We start from the raw sequence: 23,556 nt of genomic DNA, 5'->3' as shown, positions 1-23,556 counted from the left end.
AACAAAGTTGTTCTGTTTGATCCAAGGATAAGCCTTGATGATCAAATTTGAAATTTAATTAAGTAGAAAATGATTTAAGATCCAAGGATAAGCCTTGATGATCTGGTTTTAAAATTAAGTGACTTTAAGTTTTAATAAAATTTTAGATGTGTGTAAAGGAAAGATTTAGTGTTTTGATGATATTAGTGAGTTGATGATTGCTGTTATGTTTTAGGTGATGAAGCTGGAACAACAAGATGATTTATGATTACTAACCATTTATTGTCATGCTACTAATTTTTATTTTTATTTTCCAATAAATATTTTTCAAACATGTTTTGTATAATACTGCAGAGTTTTAGGAAAACGATCTTAGATCTTTTTATCAATCGTTATTGTATAATATTAATTTTGTTTAGCGCCTGAAATGATTTTGAAGATTAACTTCAAGGTTTTATGTTTGCAAATGGAAATCTAAATTCATTGCAAGTAGTATTCGAAATATAAAAGTTTGTTCTGGCTTTTGCCGAACTATCATATAACTATACGGCAAGTTTCTACTTTGTCGTATGTCGTCTTTGGTTCGATGTCTTCTTCCAATTCCGGGTAGTTCTATTATGGTTCGGAATATTGGCTCTGATCTATTGAGTCGGAGAGACATTTCAATTAAATTATTGTCGTATAACATTTTGTAAATGTTTTTGTCTAATTTCTAATCTATTTTTGGTTAATTCTAATCTAGTAAGGTCTTGTTCGAGACTTATGGTCGCACCAGATGAGTTAGGACCGAAGTGTAACTCATAGAGTAATTTCGGATAGGGTACACCGTCTGCTCGTCACGCTATCTTATTTTCGGCCGGATAGATTCGTGCAACTTCTTAGTCTAATACCGATCCTAATCTTACTCTTATACTATCTAGTCTCAGGTTGTTTAACTAGTCTCTGCTAGGCTCAATAGATCTAGGGTATACTGGTTTATTGCGGCTGCTGAAGTGCTCGGGAGAGTCCAACTAATTTCTAAGTTAAATTCAAATCTCTCTGGTGCTGAAATTACAAGTAACTTCAGCACTTACAAATAAGTGGGTTGTTAGTTAGATGGATCATGATTGGTTAATATTAAATACTTTACATTGGTAAAACATTTAATTTATCCAATCATAAAATGTAGTTTAGATCAGGTTCCAATAACCTCAATTGAATGTGTTGGTTAATGCAACACTCTGTGATGAAAGTTTTTTAAACGTCTAATTTGTTGTCCAAAGGTTTGGATATGTGTTCCACCGATTTTTCGTAGCTACGAGAATTTGGTCGAGCTCATACCCAAACCTTTGGGCAACAAATTAGACGCCTAAAAATTTTGCATCACCATGTTGCATTAACCAAAACATTCATTTGAGGTGAGATTTTCATCCGCAAAAAAGTTCCCTAGAATCCATTTTGTGCATTGATTGATTTGGCCAAAATCTTTTTTGTCCAACATTTTTTTGGCGGAAATTGAAATAAAAAGTCATCCATAATCAGTCGAACTGGTCGATACAAACAACAATAGCGGAAAAAACTTATATACCCAGCTGCTTTTTTCTGGATGACAAAGTCGAAGCATGCTCGAATTCTGTCGAGACAGTCGACACAAAGGTGAGCAACTTGACACGGATTGGCATCTGAGCCAGGGGCGGATTTAGGGGGGAGGGCGGTGGATCGGACGCTTTTTTTCTTTAGGGATTCGACCCCCTGCCGACCCGAAGGGTCGCCCCTTTGAACTATTTTGTGATATCCATTTTTGGCTGATGTACCCAAAAGTTTTTCTGAGGGCGCCGGCGCCTTTGGCGCCAATATATACTAAATTTTAGGGGGGAGCGCGCGCCAGAAAAGCGCCAGTTTTCGCTATTTTTAGTGTATTTTTTTCAAAAGATTTTTTTACACTCTAGATACACTCCTAGATACACTCTTAATCTGAGCAACCTTTTTTTGAGAGCATTGAAACAAACAAAAAACAATTTCTCACTCTCGTCTTAGCAGTCAATAAGTCAATAAAATGAGTTTTTATCTTGATGATTAACATAAAACTTTTTTTGTCAAAATACAGATGTACAAAATTTAATCTACTCCGAGGAAGCAGCTTGACAGACTTGTCTGAAGAGTTTCAGAAGCGCCCTGTGTTTCTCGTCTAGCCTCTCTCTTTCGCCGCCTTCTTGTTTTGACTTTTTCTCAATGTGAACCAATCGTTTAGCCAGTTCGGCGTTTTCGTTGTACAGTTGGCGAACTAGCTTGTCGTGTTTACTGGCGTCGGAAAACTGAAATTACAGAAATTTTTAGATACAAAAAACTGCAAAACAAAAATATCCGAATGAAGTCAAGCGAAGAAATTTTGTTTAAATACTAAAATTGATTCAACTATAATGTTCTTAAGATCCGATCACAATAATAACAGTTTAAAAAAATTTTTGAAAAAGATGCCGTGCCAATTAAAATTTTAGTTCTGTAATCAACGTTTTTCTGCGGCATAAGGTGGAACTCAAGCTCGTTAGCGTCTCAAAAAAGTTTAGCCCATTAGTTCAAATTTCTTATTTTATTTTCGAGGGTTTTCAGCAACAACTTCTCTGAGACTAGTCATGAGATACTGGCTATTTTACTTTTTCGGAACAAACATTCCTATTCACCGATCCGGCTAGCTCTTTCCTAGTAACTTTAAAAAGCTTGAGTGAAAATTTCAGCATGAGTGAAAATTTCATAATTGCAGAGAAAACGACAATAATGTAGAGAAAACCTCTTTATTTTGCTCAATCAATTCAAAAAATTGCAACTTCTAAGTCACGTGACTGTTTCATGATACGTATTGAGCGCACAGAAATTTTCAGCCATATTTTACAGGCATCTCATGGTTGCCTAAATTGTAACACTGGGTCAAATATTCTATTTAAATTACACACTGGATCAATGATAACTCAGAAAGTTGTTTAAAAGCTATCTGCAGAATCGCCAGCAGAGCGTTCGAATCAGAAATCAGCTCGGTAATTGACTTGATGTTACTAGCGGAGTTCCACAAGGTTCAATATTGGGCCCGTTACTTTTTCTTTGCTTCATAAATGATCTACCGAGTGGCTTGGAATCCAGTTGCTTTGGCTATGCGGAAGACTACAAGCTGTTATCTGTAAACCCTATAGATCTACAAACAGACATAATCATCTGGTGCTGTGATAACAACATGGGTTTAAATCTATCAAAATGTCATAACTTGATCTTCAAATCAAATTGTACATCGCATGAAATTCAGTTAGGTGAATACGAAATTTCAGAGCCTAATAACGAAAAAGATCTGGAAATCGTAATATCGAAAAACTTCACCTGGTCTGCCAACTGTGAACAGCGAGTGTCAAAAGCCATAGGGGCACTGTTCCAAGTCGAGCGAAATTTGTCAAAATCGTCATCACTATCATCAAAACTAAATAAATACTGTGGCTACATTTTACCAATTATATTAAACGGGTCTGAGGTGTGGAAGCCAACCAAAACAGAACTATGAGGCATTGAAGATGTTCAAAAGAAAGATACCAGATTGATCTAAACTCTTCGGCTATGCCTTATATGCAAAGACTTGAAAAGTTCTATTATTTTCTCTTTCATTATATCACGAAATATACGATCTCCTTTTCTTCCACAAAGTTGCTAACAACAACTACAGATGTTATATTCAGGATCACGTTATGCCCTGCATTAAAAAATCGTACGAGACCCGACAAGTACCCAGAAACGCGTTCCATATCCCAAAGCTGAAAAAAAAATGGCAACAACAATTTTTGGTAGCGACTACCTTTTCTGGTAAATAAACTGTCAGCGTGTCTTAGATTCGACCTGATAGATTACAGAAAATTGAAAGAAAAACTGACTGAATTATACCAGAAATTTTGATTTAGTATTTGTTTTGATTTAGCAGATCTTTGCTTTTTCATTTTTGACACTTTCGACTTTAACTGAAGCAAAAAGAAAAGATTGGAACACAAAGCAAAGTTTTCATTCTATAATTGTTACAAGCCAAAAATACGATTTTTTGTAAGCAAGAGCGGTCAATGATAATGCAAAAACAATAATGGAAATTTCGTCATCTTATGCTCTAACTGATACTTTCAGAGTTTTTTGGCAATGCCAATAGTTTTATTTTCTTAATCTTCTGCTTTTTGGTGATAATGAAAATATTGCTAGATTTGAAACTTTTCAATGGCAAAAAGCCAAAATGTTAGCTCCATTTTAGAAATATTTGAGACATGACTCAGTACCATGGTTTTGAATACTGATTGACTGATGTTTCAGGCCTAATTATGGATACAATACCACTGATAAGATCTTGAATCAAAAATTTCAAACACTGATTTCTATATCAAAACACCAAAGATTATCATAGATAGTTCATTCCGGGGAGTTTTTAACATTTTATTTTTATAACTTGGAAGTTAAACAATAGCCGAACTTCAAAAAAAATTCTTTGTTTTTTTTCGGTTATTTTAACAAAACTTGCGAAAATGGATTCCGGTTTTTCTATTTCACTGAGAAATCTAGAAAATGAAATAATTTTGTCATACCGCTGTGTATGAGCTATTTTAAAACCAGAACGGATTGGCAAGATAACTCAATACTTATTAAAGTTTGAAAAAATGAATCAACGTTATAATGTATTCAAGAGGAGTGAGCGATTATGATCACCGACACGGTTTTGTCTTTGTTGGTCAAAGTCATATTAAATTACGTCATATCAATTTACGCCAATCTAGCCACATGACATTTCTCCCTCTTTCTTAAAAATAATTGAGTTCTTAGTTACTTTAGAGACTAATTTTGTGTTTTAAGTCCGTGTAGGACTCTTTTGCGTATTTAATTTTTTCTGTTTCGATTGTGGTTTGTGCATATAATTGCTTTTTTCTTTTCCTCATGATCTTCCTCTGTGTTTGTTTCCTCTGGGCACTTGTCACCATTTTCCTTGCTTTTCTTTTCTTTTGTCGTGATCACCTGTGTTTGTTTGCTCCTTTATTTTTCGAATGGAGATACGAAGTCTATTACGTTGATGTTGTCGCTTGTCTCTGGTTTGAATGTCTAGAGAGTTTACGTGCACACCACGCATCCCGTTGAGTTCTTTTTGAGGCCCTATCTTATGGATCAGACTTTTGATGCTCCAAATATTTCCGTATTGTATTTGTTGTTGTTGTTTCGGTGACGCTATAGAATATTTCTTTGGAGAGTCTATGCTAATGATCGGGTTAGTCTAGATAGTCCGCAGATTTGTGGGTTTGGGACAAAATCGAATCCGCTGTTCTTCAGCAATCAATGTTGTTTTCCTCGATTTTGTACCCAAGCAGTGTGTATGGGGTGTATGTTAATATTTTCCCATCTTTTGTTTTAAACTTTTGCTCGAATGTTTTTGGATCTTCAATCTTTGTTGCGATTGGTACTTTTTTTTACTGCTACTTGTTGAATGTGTTGCATAGTGCTAGTGTCCACCTGTTTTTTGTGTTCTTTTTGTCTGAAATCTAGGGCTTACTCTTCCTTAGTTGGTGAATGTCTTTTTCTCACACTTGAACCATTTTGTGCTTTTTTGGTTTCCGTGTTCGTTAGGGTCGCGTTCCGGTAGATTTTTTATCGGGCGCTTGTTGATTCTGACTTCACTTTTGGACCAGCATTGTATGCCTTGCATAACCTTTTGCGTTTGTGAAAGATGCATCAGGTTTTCCCGATCTAAACACGCGTGTTTTGCGTTTTTCCATTTTTGGTTGTTTAGTGAACTAGTACTTGAATTCTTGAAATTTTTGATAATGATTCGATTGGTTTTTGTCTCATGTGGCTTAGTTCATTTGCTACCACGCTTGACATTAAGAGTTTGTGGTTGGCTTCATGTTGTTTTCCGGTCATCGTTGGGAGTGATTCGGTTGGCGATGTTTCCCCTGTATACTGTTGTTCTGGATTAACTCTGCTTACGCAGTATTCATACTGCTCGTACGCTTCCACTGTCAGCTCGGTTTGCGATTGGGCATCGTTTTGTTGTTTTTTGTTTGTGGTTGTTTGGGTCTCTGATTCCGTTTTTGGGACTTTTGGATGTGACGTATGGTATAGCTTTTCTGAAAATTGTTCCCTCCTCGTTTTTTTTTTACTTTCTGGGAACTTGATGGACTGTCTGCGAAAACGATTTTTGGCGAAACTTTGGGCTTTCGTATTTGTTATCAGCTCTCGTGCGTTGTGGGCTCGATGTAGTTGAATAAAAAGATGACGTAGTCCATCGCTCAAAGGTTGTCGTTGTTCTTTCGTGCCATCTCGGGTTGGACAAGCTTTCCTTTCTGTACGATTCCCTTTCCAGGTCAGCTCCGTGTTTCTCACTCGTGGTGGATTATTCGCTTTTTGGAGCTGCATCCCCTCGGGATCATGCGCTATCGGAGTTGAATCTCCCTTTGAAGCCCTTATGTTTTTCTCCCAATCAATTTTCTTTGTTCTCCTCCGCTGTATGTATCGATGATATTGATGTAGTTTGATTATTTTGAGTTTGTGGTCAGCTAATTGTTTGACTGTTTTTGCAAGTGAATGTTTTTAGATTTGGACTGGTTGACCGCTTTCGATATGTGTGGAAGATTTGAAAAGCACTTGAGGTTTCAATTGTGCAGTAGAGGTCCTTCATTTTCAGCGCTCTTTTCAACCAGCCGATTTAGTGCTCGATCTTGATTGGCTAGCTTATTAGTATGCGTTTTCAGTTAATTCAAGGCTGGAAGGGAAATGAACAAGTTATTTGACGCCAGAACAATTTCGTCATGACACTCGCTTGGGACAGCGCTAATCCTGCCATTTTTCTGGACAAATAGTCAATTAGTCCCATTGTTGTCCTGCCAACTGTTTCATATAAAAAAAAGGGATTAATCTATTAAATCTAGTGAGCCTGCTTTGGCTAGGTTTTCTTTCGCTAGCGTTTAATGCGCTGAGTAAAGCTAGGTGGTCTGTAATGACGGTGAATTTCTTTCCGTATAAATAATATTTGAAATTTTCGATCGCCTGCACGATACCTAATTTTTCTAAATCATTCACGGAGTATTTTTCCTCTGTGGATATTATTAACCTCGAGGCATATGATAATGCTACTCAGCCCTCATCGGTAAATTGCTCTAGGACGGCTCCTAACCCAAAGGTAGAAAAGTCGCAAAGCACGGGTCTCTAAGCTTTGGTTAAATTGTTTGTTTTGAGTTATTTTAGATACGAGTTTTGAGATTTCGTGGAATGCCGTTGTGTGTTCCAGCTTCCACTCTTAAGTTTTGTGTTTATCTGAGTTTTTTAGTAGTGGTTTTAGTGCTGATGCAGTCTATGCAAAAATTGGTATGTATCTCGTGAGGTCGTGTATTGAACCCATGAAAAGTTTTAGTTGTTTAAATATTTTTTTATTTGTGTCTGTTTTCCGAGTTAAGGGTTTTTTGCCCTCGCTATTGATGTTGTAATCGAGCCATTTTACCTGCTTGCACGCAAATTTGTATTTGTCTAGTGATATTGCTGGAGTTTGGTCGTTTAGTTTGTTCCAAACGTTCTGTAACAGTTCTTTGTGTGTTTGTTTTGACCATTTTGTTTCAATTAAAATGTCATCGAGATTCTCGATTAAATTTTTGCAGTTTGTAAGTGTAAGAACTATAGCTTTTTGAAATTCGGCCAGCATAACCATAAGGCCGTAAAATCCGGTTCGGAATCGGTATGTTTCCGTAGTTTTACCCCTATTAAGCTGAAGTTGCACTGATTTCGTGTTTTAACACCCCGAGAGATTTGCGAATATATGTGTTGAGAATAAAGTTTTCTTCTGTTCTTCCGTTTTGGTGATCTGGCCGATGTTGTCTAGTGGAAGTTCGATGTTGGGCTTCTGATATTTACGTTTGTGGATGATTTTGCTGATTTTCTTTGAAACCAACGCTAGTTTCAAGGTCTGGTTTTTTTTGTTGTCTCAATTTTGCTGATGAATTGTTCATCCAATTATTCAACTAGCTTTTCAATGCGCTTCTGATCTATCAATTCGTTGAATTAGGTCTTTACTCGTTTTTGTAGATATTTGTTGAAACTGGTACTCGTCTAGCTTTTTGGTGATTTGGGTTGACGTCCTTTATGAAGTAACTTTGCATTAGGTGGTTTTTGACTTTACACTTTTAGAGTTGTTGGAAAAAGCCTTTACGAACTTTTAGTTACTTTTTTCAAAAATTCTTCTTTTTTGTAAGTATTAAGGATCTGGTTATGTTGTGGTTTGTCTTGTGCTAATTTGAAGCCAATTTTTGGCCGTATGCTCCGTCCAATTATTTTTGCTTTCTGGTCGTCTACAGTGATGAACAGTGCTAATTGTATGGCCCAACCTTCCGCCGCGATTATCAGACGCCCTTTCGGGATAATTTTGCCGTTAAAACATGAAGGATTTCGAGCGGAATCCTCCGGTGGGATCTACTTGATGCTGCTGGTCGTTCATTTGTTCCTAATATCAGTGCCATTTTTTAGTTGAAGAAAGCCAATTGACTTCCTGAATCGGCGATTGCAAATATGTTTTCTGTTTCCATTTTCAATTTCACAATATGACCAATTAAACCATCTATTTGGATTTTTCTCGAGTTTTTTTATGTCAAATGCTTTTGAAATCGCTAAAATGGTTAAGTTGTCCTGTGGTATTTTTTTCCGCGTATTCGATAATGCAAATTCTGCATAAGCCAATGGGTCGTTGTTATCTACAACGTCAGTGGATTCTTCCTCTTCGTCTTCGCGTTAACTTTTTTTCGTCTCATGCATGTAGTTGAAGTGTGTTGATCTGCTTACCTTTGCAAAGAGGCCGCGCTTAGCACGCTTTGTGCTCGTTTTGTCTTTCGCTGAGCATGACTGTAGGTGGTTTGGGCCAAATTGTCTGCACACTTGTAACACGTTCTGTTCTGTTTGTTTTGTTCATTTTGATTACCCCTTGCGTTGTAGTTTTCTTGGGGGAAATTAGTTTGACCTTTCGAAAAAACCCGACCTATTTGGTGGTTTTGATAACCGATGGGGCGCCTCTTCCGCTTTGTTGTTGTGCCACATTGGCTCCTATTTAACTGTTGCCGTTGTGGTTGATACCGCTCCAAGCAGATTTTTTTTTACTGTTTTGCTTCTCTGTATCCCTTTCTCTCTTTCGACTGCAAATTCGTATGCTTCTTGAGGGGATCTGGTTTCTGTTAGGAGTTCTTCAGCTATCTTCTCTTTTGACATCTCGGCCGTAAACATGTCACAAACCCTTTCATCTTCTCTGTCTCCACAGTCAGTGCGTGGTGCTAGTTCTACGAGATTGGCATGAAATTTTTCCAAAGTTTCTTTCTTTCGTTCTTTTTGGCTGATGAAATTATATCTATCAAACGCTAAGGTTCTTTTCAAGAAAAAATACCTTCGAGTATGCGCATGAATTTTTTTGTAGTTGTCGATTGGATGACCAGTACCGGTGTTTTCTGTTGGAATGGTCGTTGACCTTCCACTTTCAGGCATAAGAATATGCAACTTCTTAGTTTGGCGTCTACATGTCCCTTGGAATGTTGTTACATAGAACGCCCCTGTCTCTGAATTTTATTGCGTTGTTTTCCCAATTTACTTTTTGCTCTTGGTTGCAGATATCTTGGTTGCACTTTTGGGCCTCTTTTTGCCTTATTTTAATTTTGCAAATTGATTCAAGTGGTTTGACAATTGGAGGTTTTGTTCTGAGTAAATCTCTTACTTCTAATCCGTCTTTGGCAAACACTGCCATTTTCATCATGGCCGTCCACTTGAACCATTTCAAAGGTGGATCTACTGATGCTTTTTGCCGAAATGGTTGGATACTTAGCGCGTTCTTGTATCCTGCTGACTGCGCCATGTCATACCGCTGAGTATTAGCTGTTCTAGAATCCGAACGGATTGGCCAGGTAACTGAATACTTGCTAAAATTTAAACAAGTAACTGAACGGAATGACATTTTTCTTGAAAAAACAACGAATTAAGTTTTTGCTGCATTTTCATTTCAGTAAAATATGCGATTTTTGCCTTCCATTGGTTCTCTGGTTTAAAATGAGAACTATAAAAAATTTTAAATCAGACTACCAAAGTATAACTTGAGTGTGGACAGTTTTAAAATTTTTCCTGAAAAAGAGAAAACGCACCAGTTAACAAAATTACACATTAACTTATTCTACACCTAAAAAAGGCAGTTTTTTACTGAAAAGCAAGCTTTGGATACGGATATACATTTAACTTCTTGCGTCGACCGAGAACAGTTGATCTGAGCTATAGCATTCAATTTCATTCTGAAGAACCAATATTTGGATTTAAAGATAACAAGTTTGATGTGAATCTGAAAGCTCTGTTTTGATCATTTGTGGTAACATTTCTCAACGGTTTCATTTCAAGCAGGCGAAGTAAATAATTGTGAAGTGGGACTTGAAATTGTGAAACTCATTTTTTAAAACGAAAACATCAATTTGCGTCGATTTTGTCCAATAGAATCTAAGAATGATTCTAGGCCGCTATGTTTTTTAACCCCAAAAATTATCTCTCCTACATGTTTTTTGCCCTCGTTCATTGTTTTCTCTAGCACACTTTGCAGTTCCAGCACCCTGGTATTCAGCAGCATATTCTCCTTCTGCATTTTCCGACTGGACTCGGACGACTCAAGCTTGTCACCGACCCTTGATTGACCCAATATGCTGTCCACTTCGTCTCTCGGGAGCTTATTGATTGATGCTGAAAAAGTTGAATAGCCACAAGATGACAACTGTTTGAGTCAACAGGTCATGAAACAGACAAATACTTTAATAATCAATCAGAATTGAGACAAAAAACAATTTTACGCGTGAATAATTATTGCGTACGTTTATTTCTTTTATCTCGACTCTGATTGGTGAAAACTGTAATTGTCTACTTGTTGACCCGTCTGCTTAAAAGGATGTCTAAATGTGGAATCAACACCTGCTGAAAATCAGCAACAAAAATATTTTTGAAATTTCAAAACTTTGATATTAAAAGATCTTTTCTACAGCAGAAAGACAGCTCGTATTAAAGTCTTTGAGTGGCTTGAGTTCCCTCAATTTGTCTGTTTTTGCTTCCAAATACAGTGCTTTAAATCATGCGAACAATACAAACAATTTTCAAAATTTCCAGCTTGTTTTTCTCAAACTGGGTCAAATTGACCTCGGCCACATCCCATGTCTGATTTACCTGGTTTGCCTGGAGTAACAGCTTGTGCAATTGTGTTCAACTTTTTCGACTCGATGAAATTTTCTTCGATAATTGGTGAAGTTTTGTTCGATCTTCCATCTAAGTGTGCATTTTGTTTGATTGAGTTGACTGTTTCGCGATCACAATCTGTCTTCAATTTTAGCGCTTCGTTATCCACAAGGTGCATCAATTCAATTAGCTTGCATAGTTCGTTCTAAAACGCAATGAGGATTTTTTTGTTTTTAAGTTGAATTGGTTATAAATTTAGACCACATACAGTTGGAAAAGAGTAATGAACGCAAGTAAACAGGAAAAAAAACACTGACTTTGTTATTAAAATCTCAACTTTCGAATTTCACAGAAAAAATAGAGTTTCCCGCTTGTATTTGGAGAGCTATTTACGTCACTTTCAGCAGATGAATTTCAATTAAAATCAAAAGAACGCATATATACCTAAAAGCATTAATTCATAAAAGCATTAATATGTATGAATGCACATCTGTAGTTATTAGAGAATTACAAGACATTCTCCTGAAAAAACCCTGTTTAACTCCAAAAAAACACCAAGGCCTATATAAGAGTTTTCACTGCGTTCAGTACTCTTAAACAAGTTTACCCGTTCTTTGTTGTTCAGGTTGATTTCTTCCGTAGCACTGAGAAGCATCTTCAATTTTTCCTCAGGGCTATGACTCGATTTCTAAAGTCAGAGAAAAATATGGCATTCATTGGCGCGTTTTTTTTTCAACGAGAACTTAAGTACCCTTAAAAAGTTTGCATTTGATTTATTGTGGTACCAGATTGAAGCCCTCGTATCATGATTCGAATTCCAAAGTATTCTTCAAAATTGTTTCAGTTTCAAGACAAATTGACTAAAAACTTTCGTTCAAGCAATCTGGCATCAGTTGAAAAACGATTTGAAACCCTCGATTTTACGATATTATAAAGCTCCACCCGGGTCGAGGTTTTGCTTTTATGACCAGACGGTCGCGATCAAATTTTGGTATTTCCAGACTGTAGCGACCAAAATTGGATAATTTCAGACCGCCGCGACCAAAATTTGGTGTGTTCAGACTTTGCGGACCGAGGCAACGTGTCCGCGACCGGCGCTACCCAAGGAAAGTTAACCGCGACCGGCGCGACCGAAAGAAAGTTAGTCGCAGATGTCAAAAAAATTGTCGCGGCTTGGTCGAAAAATTAGGCGAGGCGATCGAAAAATTAGTCGCGGCTGTCGAAAAACTAGTTGAGGTTTGAGCAACTAATTTTTCGACCGCCACGACTTACTTTTTGACCATGCCGCGACTAATTTTTCTACTATCGCGACCGAAATAGTGTATTTCTAGAGATTGTCCGCGACTTAATGCCCTGTCCAGACTATGGATTTTTGGTCGCGGAATTAACATTTCCACCAACGAAAAAGTCGAAAAATTAATCGCAGACCTCGACCCGGGCAGCGTTCCAACTCTCATATCCAAAATGTGCTGAAATTTTTTTTTTAAATATTTTTCGTCATTTCAGCGTCATTTTGATCAAATTAAATAGTGAAAAAAAATCTCTGGAAAATCTCTTTTTATTTTTACCACGCAATTGTCTTTTTATTTTCTTCTTGCCAAAGTATAAAGAATCTTTGCAAGTAGTTAGTTCTTTGCGTTGGCTGCCAGGAAAATTTTTCCTACTTTTATGACCTTAGTCAAAAGCAAACAGAAGTTCAACCAAAAAATTCCAGTGAGAACGATCTGTAAAAAAAAAGCTGATTACCACGCATCAAAGCTTGTTTATTAATATGATGATAATAGTAATAATAATAAATTGCATTCGGGCAGTTCCATTGTGGGCAGTTAAATTAATAAATGGACAAACCACGCAACAATTTAACTATATAGGATAACACCATTGGACCTGCAGGTCCGTTCACAGGTGTTCCAGAGTCTCAGATATTTGCAAAATTAATTGAACTCGTTTTTTTTTAAATTTATTTATTAAATGGTGAACTTGCCAATGAGGTGAGAAGTTGAGGCGACTGTGCAAGGAATTCGTTACTGTTTATGATGCCAATGGCCGCACTTTCTATTCGGGTGTTCAACTCGTTCATCTGTTCAACCAATTCTTCACTCCTCGACTTGAACACATTTTCAAATCATAAAGTTTTCAGTTTTTTTTTTCAAATAATATAGTTTCTTGCATTTGCAATTGTTTAATTTCCAGATTCTCGGAAAAATTAAGCGGAAAAAAAAGACTTTTGAGTTGTGGCTATTAGCGTTTTTGACTATCAGTTTTAATTTCCTTGCTTTTAAAATAAGCCATGAAGCATAAGCGGATTTAGGGAGTGGACGCTTTTCCCCTTCTCATAGATTCACCCCCCCCCCCCCCCCACGAAAAACCAAAGGGTCCCATTTTAGTACTATTGTACGACATCCATTTTTTGCAGATCGACCCTAAAAACTTTCTACCCCTAAGTATTTCTAAATACGAGGGGAGAGCGCTGACCAAAAAAGCAATTTTTGGCCAAAAATCCAAAAAAAGCCTAAAATGTCGTTGTTGGCCAGTTTTGTTTCCAAAACTCGATTTAGACGCTCAATATACGGTTTAAGTAGTGTTTTGGTGGAGCTCAGAAAATCAATCTGGTTGAATTTATATAAATTTCGACTAAAACTTCGACAGTTTTTTTTTGAAAAACAGCCCTCCCGCAGCCTTCGAGAAAACTTAAGATCCGCGCCTGTATGGAAGCGCAGGGGCAGATCTAGAATTTTCTCGAGGGAGGGGGGAGGGGGGGGGGTTTGGATTTTCAAAAAACTCGAAAATTTTATCGACCTTTTTTTTAGATCGACCAAATTGATTTTCCGAGCTCTCCTAAAGCAGTAAAAGACCCTGTTTTGGCCAAATTTTCTGCGCCGCCAAAAAAGGCGTTTTTAGGCATTTTTTGGAAAACATTTTACCAAAAAATAGGGATTTTAGGCGCGCGCTCCCCAGTCAAAGTTAGTATATTTTGGCGCGGGTTGGGTCGGCATGGGGTCGAATCCCTAAGGGGGGGGGGGGGGGGGGTCCAACCCTCTCTTCCCCTAAATCGGCCCCTGTGGAAGCGTTTTAAAAATCATTAAGGAAACAAATCTGCTGTTGAATTAAGCTTGCCTTGATATCGGAGAGTCTGTCAGAATTTTCAGATGACATTGGGATTCTCATTAGAGTCGCCTGAGCTTCAGAAACAGCCTGAATTGTATGAGGTTGTCCAAGTGTCTAAAATAGTTTAATCAGATGCAAACACTATTCAACTTGAGAAACTGTCGGTTAATTTGAAGAGATTCTATGATGTTTTACCTCAATCAAGGCCACCGGAATGCGATCTCCTTTGCCGAGTAGGCTCGCTACGTTACTCCCCAAAGACTCTGCAACCTTCGCTTTCAGATAATTCTCGTCGGATATCAGTTTGGCGAGTGACTTCTGGAGTTTGAAAAAAATGAGAGATTCAATTCAGTATAGTGATAGTTATGATCTTTTCAGAAACATTAAATTGAATATTCAGAAAAGGTACTTTTTCGAAAACTAGTTTTCATCGCTTTAAACAAATCCGGGTCATTGTGTTATTGGTAATTTGTGTTGCTCAGTTTATCAATGCAAATTTCCTGTCAATTTTGAGACTTTTCAAAAAAAAAATTGATTAAAAAGCGACTGGCTTCAAGCAAAAACAGAATAAAAAATACCTTTTGTACTGGCGTAAGTTCCACTGATCTGGACTGAAGAAGGGATGCGACGGAGGTCACAGTTGCACACTCTTTCACCTAAATAGATGCACACCTGGCTGAACTCAGCACTGAAAATGGTTGTCATAAAAACCATTCATAAAAAATGTACAACTAGCATTTTATCTACAAATAAATTGCGTTCATTCAAACTGATAATTCACAATATCAGAAAAAATGTAAAATCAAACTGCTTCATTCAAGGTTTTTTACAGAAGTAGCTGTAACATTTTTGAATATTTTGAAAAACTGCTGGTCATGCATATTTTAGTTTAGGAAAATGATCGGAAAGCAGTTTAAACATGAAGACCAGAATAAAATAACGTTAAGGTTAGTCGATAAAAATTTTTTCGACAAAAATTTTCTACACAATTTTTTAAAACAAAAATAAAAAAAATAAAACACCTATTGAGTATCTGTGAAAAGCCAGATATTTTATTTATAGTAACAGGCCACGAATTTTAACCCTAGAAATTTTTTTTTTCAAAGTAGAAATTATCTGGCCAGATACAAAAACTTACGTTTTTTGTTGAAGATCGGTGTGAGTTTTTTGTTTTAACATGAATGGCAAATCTACAAATGAACTTTTTCTGATTGATCCTTTTTCGGTTTTTTTTTGGGGTAAGATTGTTCTTGGCTTCTGTATTTCATAGCAAACAAAAAATGTAAAAAAGCTTAAAAAACTAAATGATCTTCATTTATGGAAAAGGATACTCACACAGTTCCGTTTTTCAAAATCATGTCGGTAGGGCTAGTTGGATAATTTTGTTGGGAGCTTTATTAGAATGTATGATGAGCGTTTTTTCATGAAACAAAACTGAATGATTAGATTTTGGTCAACTGGAGTACTCTTTAACGTCACAAAAATTGTATTTTTTTGACAAAGTTAGGTTGGGTGAAATATTTGAAACTATACCTGAAAACAAATAAAATATTGTTGATTAAGCAAAAAAATTCTTCAAACAATTTGAGAAATTGAGAAACGACGATGATTGGCCCAAAATTAGTTCTTTTTGCGGTATAAACATAATCAATTGAAAACATCGTACTGAAAAAGATGGAGGAATTTTGATTTTTGGTTAAACAATAGCTCCAAGAAATTCTACCCTGCTCCAATCGAAGGTTCCACGTTCTGTTTGTGAGAAAGTTTGTACTATCTTACCATGTGTTCCAATCTAGCCCAAGACATTTTCCATGAACTAAGAGCAACTAAAAAAACTCCAGCCTTCAAAAACTAACAAAACAGAAAGATTCTGAGCAAATCAAAAAACAGTTAGAATAATTTGATAAAATGATTGCGGCATGTGAATAAAAATCAACGAGAATTACACTTTGTTGTTTTATATCAGAAAAAAACTCAAATCGAGAAGGACCAAAAAATTTAAATTGAGTTTCATCATAGTTATGCATTGCTGCTAATTATTAAATGAGCAAATCCTGAATTGCAAAGTCTTTTTTAGCTTAGTGGATAGTGCATGTGCTTCAATAATCATTGTTCTAAAGATCATTTTCCGCGTAATTAATTGCTTAAGCCGAATTCAAAAAACTTTCTAGAAATCTTTGGTAGACTCAAAAAGGAAGTGTAAACTCCTCAGTATCAGGGCAAGGTGGTTCTGGATGGCGGAGCGTGGGACAACGAAACATACATTTTCAAATCAGCAAACATTATCAGCAAACAGGAACCTAATGCCAGACCACCAGAAACTCATAAAATGCATGTTTTTCATAAACTCATATAGTTGTTTTGAAAATTGAAAAAATTGTTAAGCAAACAGAACTAAGGAAAAGCTGTTGCTCTTATAGATTTGAAAATATCGAGTTTTTACATTGCTGCATCTAATTTTTAAATATACGGCTAGTTTTCCCTAAAAGAGAAGCAACACCAAGATGCAATCTTTCTCCGGCGATCGCTATCCAGATTAATCCAGCCGCTGCTTCTTCGGAAAGATTCTGAAAAGTTGCCAAAAAAAAAGATCACATTTTTTGCAATAGTTTTGTCTTTGATATAGGTTCAATGGAAGTGTGAGACTATCTCGTCATTGATGTCAAACTTCTATGAAAAATTTTGACGTTCTCAATGACCAGTTTTTAAAACAACATTGATCATTATAAATGATTTAAGAAATGATAGCTGGAATCAGCCGCAGAGCCAAAATGAGTTCATAGTTGTTTTTATACAGGCATTTTGGTCCCGGTTTTTTAATATCCGAAAGAAATCTTGAAACAACTAAATACCGCAGCCTTCAAGCAAAGCTCCGTATATTGACTGGCGAAGCACTACTTGTTCAAATTGAGTAAAAGATTGTTTGGGTGATATTGATAAACCCTTCAGTAGCTTTTTGTTCTGTTTTATTTGACAAAACTTCATTAACACAAGAGAGGAAACAGCTCGATACAAGTTCAGGGTCTGGATATTTTCTCGTTTTCCAAAACTTGGCACTTTTTCCGGATGCTCAATGCCGCTATCGACCACTAAGCTTATATTTTTCTACTTCCATACAAGAGGACAAGTTTCTACAGTAAATGAAGTTTCACAAAAGCATTAACAAAATCATCGCTTAACAATGCTGCTCCAGCTAACAACAGCACCATTCAACCACGGCAAAATTTAAAATTTTAATGAATTCTGAACCATTTTCATTCGACGCATATACAACAATCACACTAGGAAAGCCTTTAAAAAATGAAACAAAAAGCAATCATTTGAAGTCAACTTTCCTTCAAAAAGGTGGCACAAAATGAGAACAAGACTGCTCGTTTTAGGGCGAAGCCCTGAAAATTCCGACTGCCTTTTAAGGTCTATGGAGCATTAATAAGATGAAAAATTTCAATGTAATAAAAAAAATTTAAAAAATTTTTTGGAAAAAATTTGAGATTTTATGTAAAAACATCCCCCCACACGTCATATTAAGTACAAAGTGATAGATTTTGCGCCTATTAACAAATCAATTATGGCATATAACCTTCCTTGAACCAATTTGGAACGATTTCTAAGACGGATTAAAAAGTTCCGTCAAAAACGGCTAGTTAAAAAGTCGAAATTTGTCTGAAGAAAAAAAAAACCCACCGCGAAAAGGGGCTTGTTAAAATTTTGAATGAGGGCTTTATTTGAAGAGGAAAATTGCTCGCTGGATGCGCTTGTGGTTCAAGCAAACATTCATAAGCAAGTTTATTTTTGAAATTCATTCACAAATTAATTCAAAGTTAGAATCGCACATGACTGGCATAATTTTTCTTTTAATTTATAAATATTCAAATTTTTGATTTATCGAAGGTATGCTTTTTATGGATGTTTTTAATCTGGCTAATTCAAGGGATAAGCAGTTAAAAACTTCAACGCAACCCAAATAAATGTTTTGTCGGAGATAGCGAAACGCCGGAAACCTCTCAACCCCCCTGAGTTTAAGAAAAACAATGTTTCGATAAGTTAATAACTAAAGACACACACCTGAGCGGATAGTTGTTCCATTTCTCTGGAGGTCATTTGCGGTTCGCATGTTGCAAAAATGTCGTCCAGTAGGATTTGAACAGAATCGTCTAAATATGTTTTCCTGTTTTTGACTTCTTTGATATCTTCCTGAAATTGGTTGAACAAAAAATTTGAGTGAAATATTTAGTTTTTTATGCAAAAAGGTGAGTTTTTTGAATACTTACGTCAATTTTAAGTCGCAAGTCGGTTGGCAACTGTTTTGAAGCTTCTTCCAATTTTTGAACATTTTCATCAATCTAAAACCATTTAGAGCTGCAAAAACCTGATATAAATCTATGGGTAATGTTCTTCTTTAATAATACTACCGTGTCTTTAAATTGAGATCTGCTGATGTTATTGTTGTTTATGGGACTAATTCCCTCGTGAAGGCAGACTATGCTGTACGAAGCAAGCGCTTCTTCCGTATTCTGTTCCAGCTGTGAGCATCTGTCTATACTACTCGTCAGCTGCGACTACAAATTGAAATATTTAACCAAAGAATAATTCAGATCTGGCAGCAGTTACAGTCAACTTTTTGCGACATTTTTAAGGGGGATCGAAAACACAAATCGCTTCTTTCTTAAATTAATTTTTGAAATGAAATTTCAACTACACTTTCACAGCTGCTTTGTTGGGAAATTCTGAATCATTGGCAGGCATTTGAATCACTTGTTGGGATATCACTTGTTTGCAAAGTGAAATACAGTTTTTATGCTAATAAGTTAGCACGAGTCAAGAATGAGAGCAAACTCTTTTTCGAAGTTTATAATATTTTGAATGATTGTTTTGCTATGATTGGTAAAGCTAGCATCGCGTTTTCATTATCTAACCAGTTCAAACCTTCCTGTTTGTAATCATTTTTTGTTAAACTCATTCATATTTCTGAAGTTTTGAAGATATTCCGAAATTGCCCAATAAATTCAGCAGTTCCTGATGGTTTATCAAAAAATTTAGTAAAAATTTCATAACCTCAATGCCCTCACAATTGTTTAAAATTGCAGTGGGAGCTTTAATTGTGTAACACAACAAAACAGGTGAACAGATATCGGTTATACATTTTTTCGGACTGTTGATTGATAAAAAATTGAGTTGGAGTCCTCACATTAGTAGCATTTCAAATAATTTAATTATCAAAATTGTTGTTTTCTATAAAAAATCAGATGCGTGTTTCAGCGTAACTATCTACTTAAGTACTACTATAATTCAATTAAATTACAATAAAGCACCAATCATTCTATATGGTGGTTTAAAATACGATTGCTCAAACAACACTAGTCGGAATCAGGTACTGAAAAGCAAAAATAAATTCGAAGAACTTTTTTTCGAAAGATACCGTGATTCCGCTCTGAACCTGATAATTAAAAAAAATTTATGCTGTGTTTTTGAATTTGATTTTGCTAGTCGGTATCGACTCAACTGCTTTTATCACACGATTTTAGACCGTTGTAATATTCATAGTAAAGGCTTACACGACATTGTTTTATAAAAAAAAACTACAAACCAAGCAATTTACAAGAACATAGTGGGTGCTGAGTAACGAATTGGCTCTAAAAGCTTCGATATTCTTTGACCAAGTATATTTGAGGAGCTTTTTTGGTTTATTTGTACAAAACTTATGATTTTTTTCTTTCAAGTTGCCTTAATAAACTAAAGCTCCTCTTTTTCACTAGTTACTGCGGCATGGAAGTCTCTAACCTGATCTACAGGGGTAAGAAAACTTCAGGTGCACTTCACAATTAGAAGAAGCAGTAGCTATAAACTGAACAAAATCAAGAAATTTGAGTGAACCGGTTACATGAGCCTACGACTAGCGACTTTCAAAAACAAAAAGACTTTGGTAGTTGAATTTTTGGAAAAATTAAGATCTTTGTTTTTCGAACTTGTATGATCAAGGTTACCAGTGTTGGTATCAAGGGACTTTGCTTTGAAACAAAACAAACACATTCGACTTTTACGTTTAAGAATCAAGTCAGATCAACTTTTTATTCGCCATCTGCTTTCATTTTTCTTCTAAATAAATTTTTTTCGTAATACCCACATATTAGATTCAGCGTCGTGAGAGCAAATGCCTGTCGCTAATCCTAGGCAGAGTTCCTGTCTTCATTTGAACCTATTTTTATTGTAAATAAATGGATGCCAAGTTTGTTATTATGCTTGTGACTTTGCCGAAGTTAGTTAGTTCATATATTTATCATAAAATGAAGGAATTTTGGATTTTGATTTTTGATGTAACTAAGAAATTTACATTTTACGAAGCCTAATTTTGCTAATTTTGCTAAAAAAATGAAATCACGACATCTAGATAGGTGTCGAGATTACTGTCCAAGACTCATACAATATATAATGAAGAAACTACAACACACTCATTCACCTGAAGTTGATTTAGCTCAGCTCTGGAGTTCCCTGTAGCCAGCGGAGACAAAAGAGCTTCATTAACGGCTCTAATTGTGGCCTGAAGCTTGTCATCAGTTAACGAGAAATTTCTCTGAAACAGAAAAAAAACTGTTCCTCTTCAAAAATGTCAAAGAAACAAAAGGTTCTCAAAGGAATAATCAACAGAAATAAAGGAATCTGATGTTTTAGGAAAACCATTTATTCAATCTATCGGAAGCGATATTTTGAATAAATCCCTTTTGTTCTATATAGTTTTTCTTAAATAAATTTTATGGCATAAAGATTTTTGTGAAGAGAAGAACTTGGTGCTTACAGGATGCTTGGAAGTGAGATCAATTGAGTTCTCAGCGGCAATTTCGAAGACAGAGTCTGCTATTCCATCCAAAGATTTGTTCACGTCCGATCTAGTCTGCATCAAGGAATCGACTGCAGCCTGAAACGACACTCAAGTTCAAGTTTTTTCTTAAAAAAAAATCATGAAAATTAAACGTTCGAAGATCTATTAATTTATAATATACGCTTTTGAGATAAATTAAGAAATCAGGCATATTCTTCACGTTTTAGGTAGAGATATGAAATCAGTCAAAAAAATCAGGAGTTCAGGAAAAGTTTAAGTTCAAGCTCAACCCAAACGAACAAATAACTGCTGGGGAAAATATTCTAAACTAAATAACAATTTCATAATAATATCTTGTTTCTTTTGATTACAAAATTTAGTCTCATTTTTTTGCAGAAGGGCAATCTGAGAATACTTTTCTATATTTATTTCCCTTACAACGTTTGTAAAAGCATTGAAAAACCTGATTTTTCAGATAAATAAAATATGCTGCTCTAAGTGTCCCTTGACTCTAACCTTAAGTTTCATTTATTTTTTTATCAAACAAAAATTTAGAACAAAAGAAAAAAGCAATCAAGAGTATCAGTTACCTCAATTTTTCAATTGTTTCGATTCAACATGAAACTTACCAGCTTTTTGACATGTTCCTGACATATGTGAAAAAAGAAAGTGTTGATTGAAGTTTTCAATGTTTAGCTACATACAGTTTCAAGCGTTCATAATCGATTATATAATGAATTTAGTCTTTTTAAATTTAAGAACATCCATACAATCAATTAGTTTTTTTATTACAATCTCTTGTTCTTATAACAATTGTAATCAACTATAGAACATTTTAATCAATCATAATTAATTATTTTTTGATCAGTTTTCCGCTACAATTTTAATCTATTATTACGATTTCATCTTCAATCTTTTAATATGAAAAAAAAATCTTCGAAAGTCGGAGCAAAGAGCGCTTGTATTTTGCTATAGTAACTCAAATGTGGACTTACAAACCCAATGGTTGAGATCAGGGGCGGATCTAGGATTTTCTCGAGGGGGGGGCGGATTTTCGAAAAAAATTTCCAAAATTTTGACGACCTTTTTTTTTTTTTTAGGTCGACCAAATTGATTTTTCGAGCTCTCCCAAAGCACTGTTTTGCGCCTATTTTGGTAAAATTTTCTGCGCCGCAGGCAAATTTTTGAAAAAACAGTCAAAAAAGCCGTTTTTGGGCACTTTTTGAAAATTTTTGACAATAAAATTGCGTTTTTTTTGGCGCGCGCTCCCCCTCAAAGTTAGTATATATTGGCGCCAAAGGCGCCTTTAGAAAAATTTTAGGGTCGGTCCGCCAAAAATGGATTTCTGAAAAAGTATTAAAGGGGGGACCCTTTGGGTCGGCAGGGGGTCGAATCCCTGAAGGGAGGGCGTCCGCCCCCCCCCCGCCCCCCCCCCCCCCCCTAAATCCGCCCCTGGTTGAGATAACACTTGTTCAAAAAAAGTCGAAATCAATTTGAAAACATTTCAACTATAAGCGAACAAAACAACTTTCGTCAAAATTTCAAACTGCAGTAAAGATGCAGTTAAATTGTACATTGACTAAAACTTATTGTGTTTTTTCATGGCTGCAATTCCGGCCCGAACAAAATAAACAATCATCCCTTAATATTTGAAAATGCTTAATTGACGCAAAAAGACGCGCCACCTTTATATTTAGTTAGAATTAAACTTGCTAAATGCTCTGTGTTATTAGACGGGGATTTGCTGAAAATTTCAACCCATAGCCAAGCTGACATACCCGCTTTAAGAGGGGCGGGTGCTAAATTATCAAAGCCTTTTGTTAATTGTATTATTTGAATCTTCTTTAAATTTATACCTGCATCTCCTCTGCCACTGAGCTGGCTTGGATGGGAGTTACCGAGGCTGCCACTTCCAACTGGACCAGTTTCTCATCAATCCCAAAACTCTGAAACAAAAATTTCATGAACCGATTCATTGAAAAAAAAATCGTAAATGTTCTTAGATACTTGACCCTAGTTTTGCATATCTACATTGTACGTTAAGTACGTTTTGGCCTGACAAAAATTGTTTAAGTAGGAACAAATTAAGTTACTTACAGGCAAAATGTTAGCTTGTGATTGGGGCTCATTAATTTCCTGCTTTAGCGTCTCGGCTACTGCTCTGTTCAACTGCTGATTGATTTTGTACTCTTCTTTCACAGCTTTTTCCACTTCACTCTGAAATAGAAACTTGGATCTACTTAACAACCCCCACACCTTTACGAAAGTGGGGAGATTGTTGAGTATATCAAAATGGTCGATTTTTCGACCAATCAGAATGCATCAAAATTAGAATTCTCATTACAAGCTCTAGTACTACCCTAGTCGATCAAGGGAGGTTATCTTGCAAGATCTTGCAAGAATCTTGCAAGATTCTTTTAAAGAGGATGCATCTCTTTAAAAGATCTTGC

At 35.9% G+C, this 23,556-nt stretch overlaps 1 protein-coding gene across 1 annotated transcript; it reads right to left on the bottom strand.

The window, feature by feature from the left end:
- Positions 1–1,998: 1,998 nt before the first annotated feature.
- LOC134857252 (cingulin-like) lies at positions 1,999–23,323 on the bottom strand (the record flags this gene model as incomplete). Its single annotated transcript, XM_063873635.1, is given in 16 exon segments — positions 1,999–2,273; positions 10,517–10,698; positions 11,173–11,386; positions 11,789–11,869; positions 13,166–13,288; positions 14,299–14,403; positions 14,485–14,607; positions 14,868–14,945; positions 18,355–18,483; positions 18,561–18,632; positions 18,702–18,848; positions 20,747–20,860; positions 21,083–21,202; positions 21,736–21,753; positions 22,963–23,052; positions 23,204–23,323. Coding segments are annotated over 16 exon segments (1,908 nt in total), but the record flags the coding sequence as incomplete, so codon positions are not given.
- Positions 23,324–23,556: the final 233 nt, after the last annotated feature.

Source organism: Symsagittifera roscoffensis, chromosome 1 (assembly GCF_963678635.1).
Source record: "Symsagittifera roscoffensis chromosome 1, txSymRosc1.1, whole genome shotgun sequence".
In the NCBI taxonomy this organism is placed as follows: domain Eukaryota; kingdom Metazoa; phylum Xenacoelomorpha; order Acoela; family Convolutidae; genus Symsagittifera; species Symsagittifera roscoffensis.
Note: the sequence above shows the minus strand (reverse complement) of the source record. Positions and strands in the feature narration are given on the sequence as shown.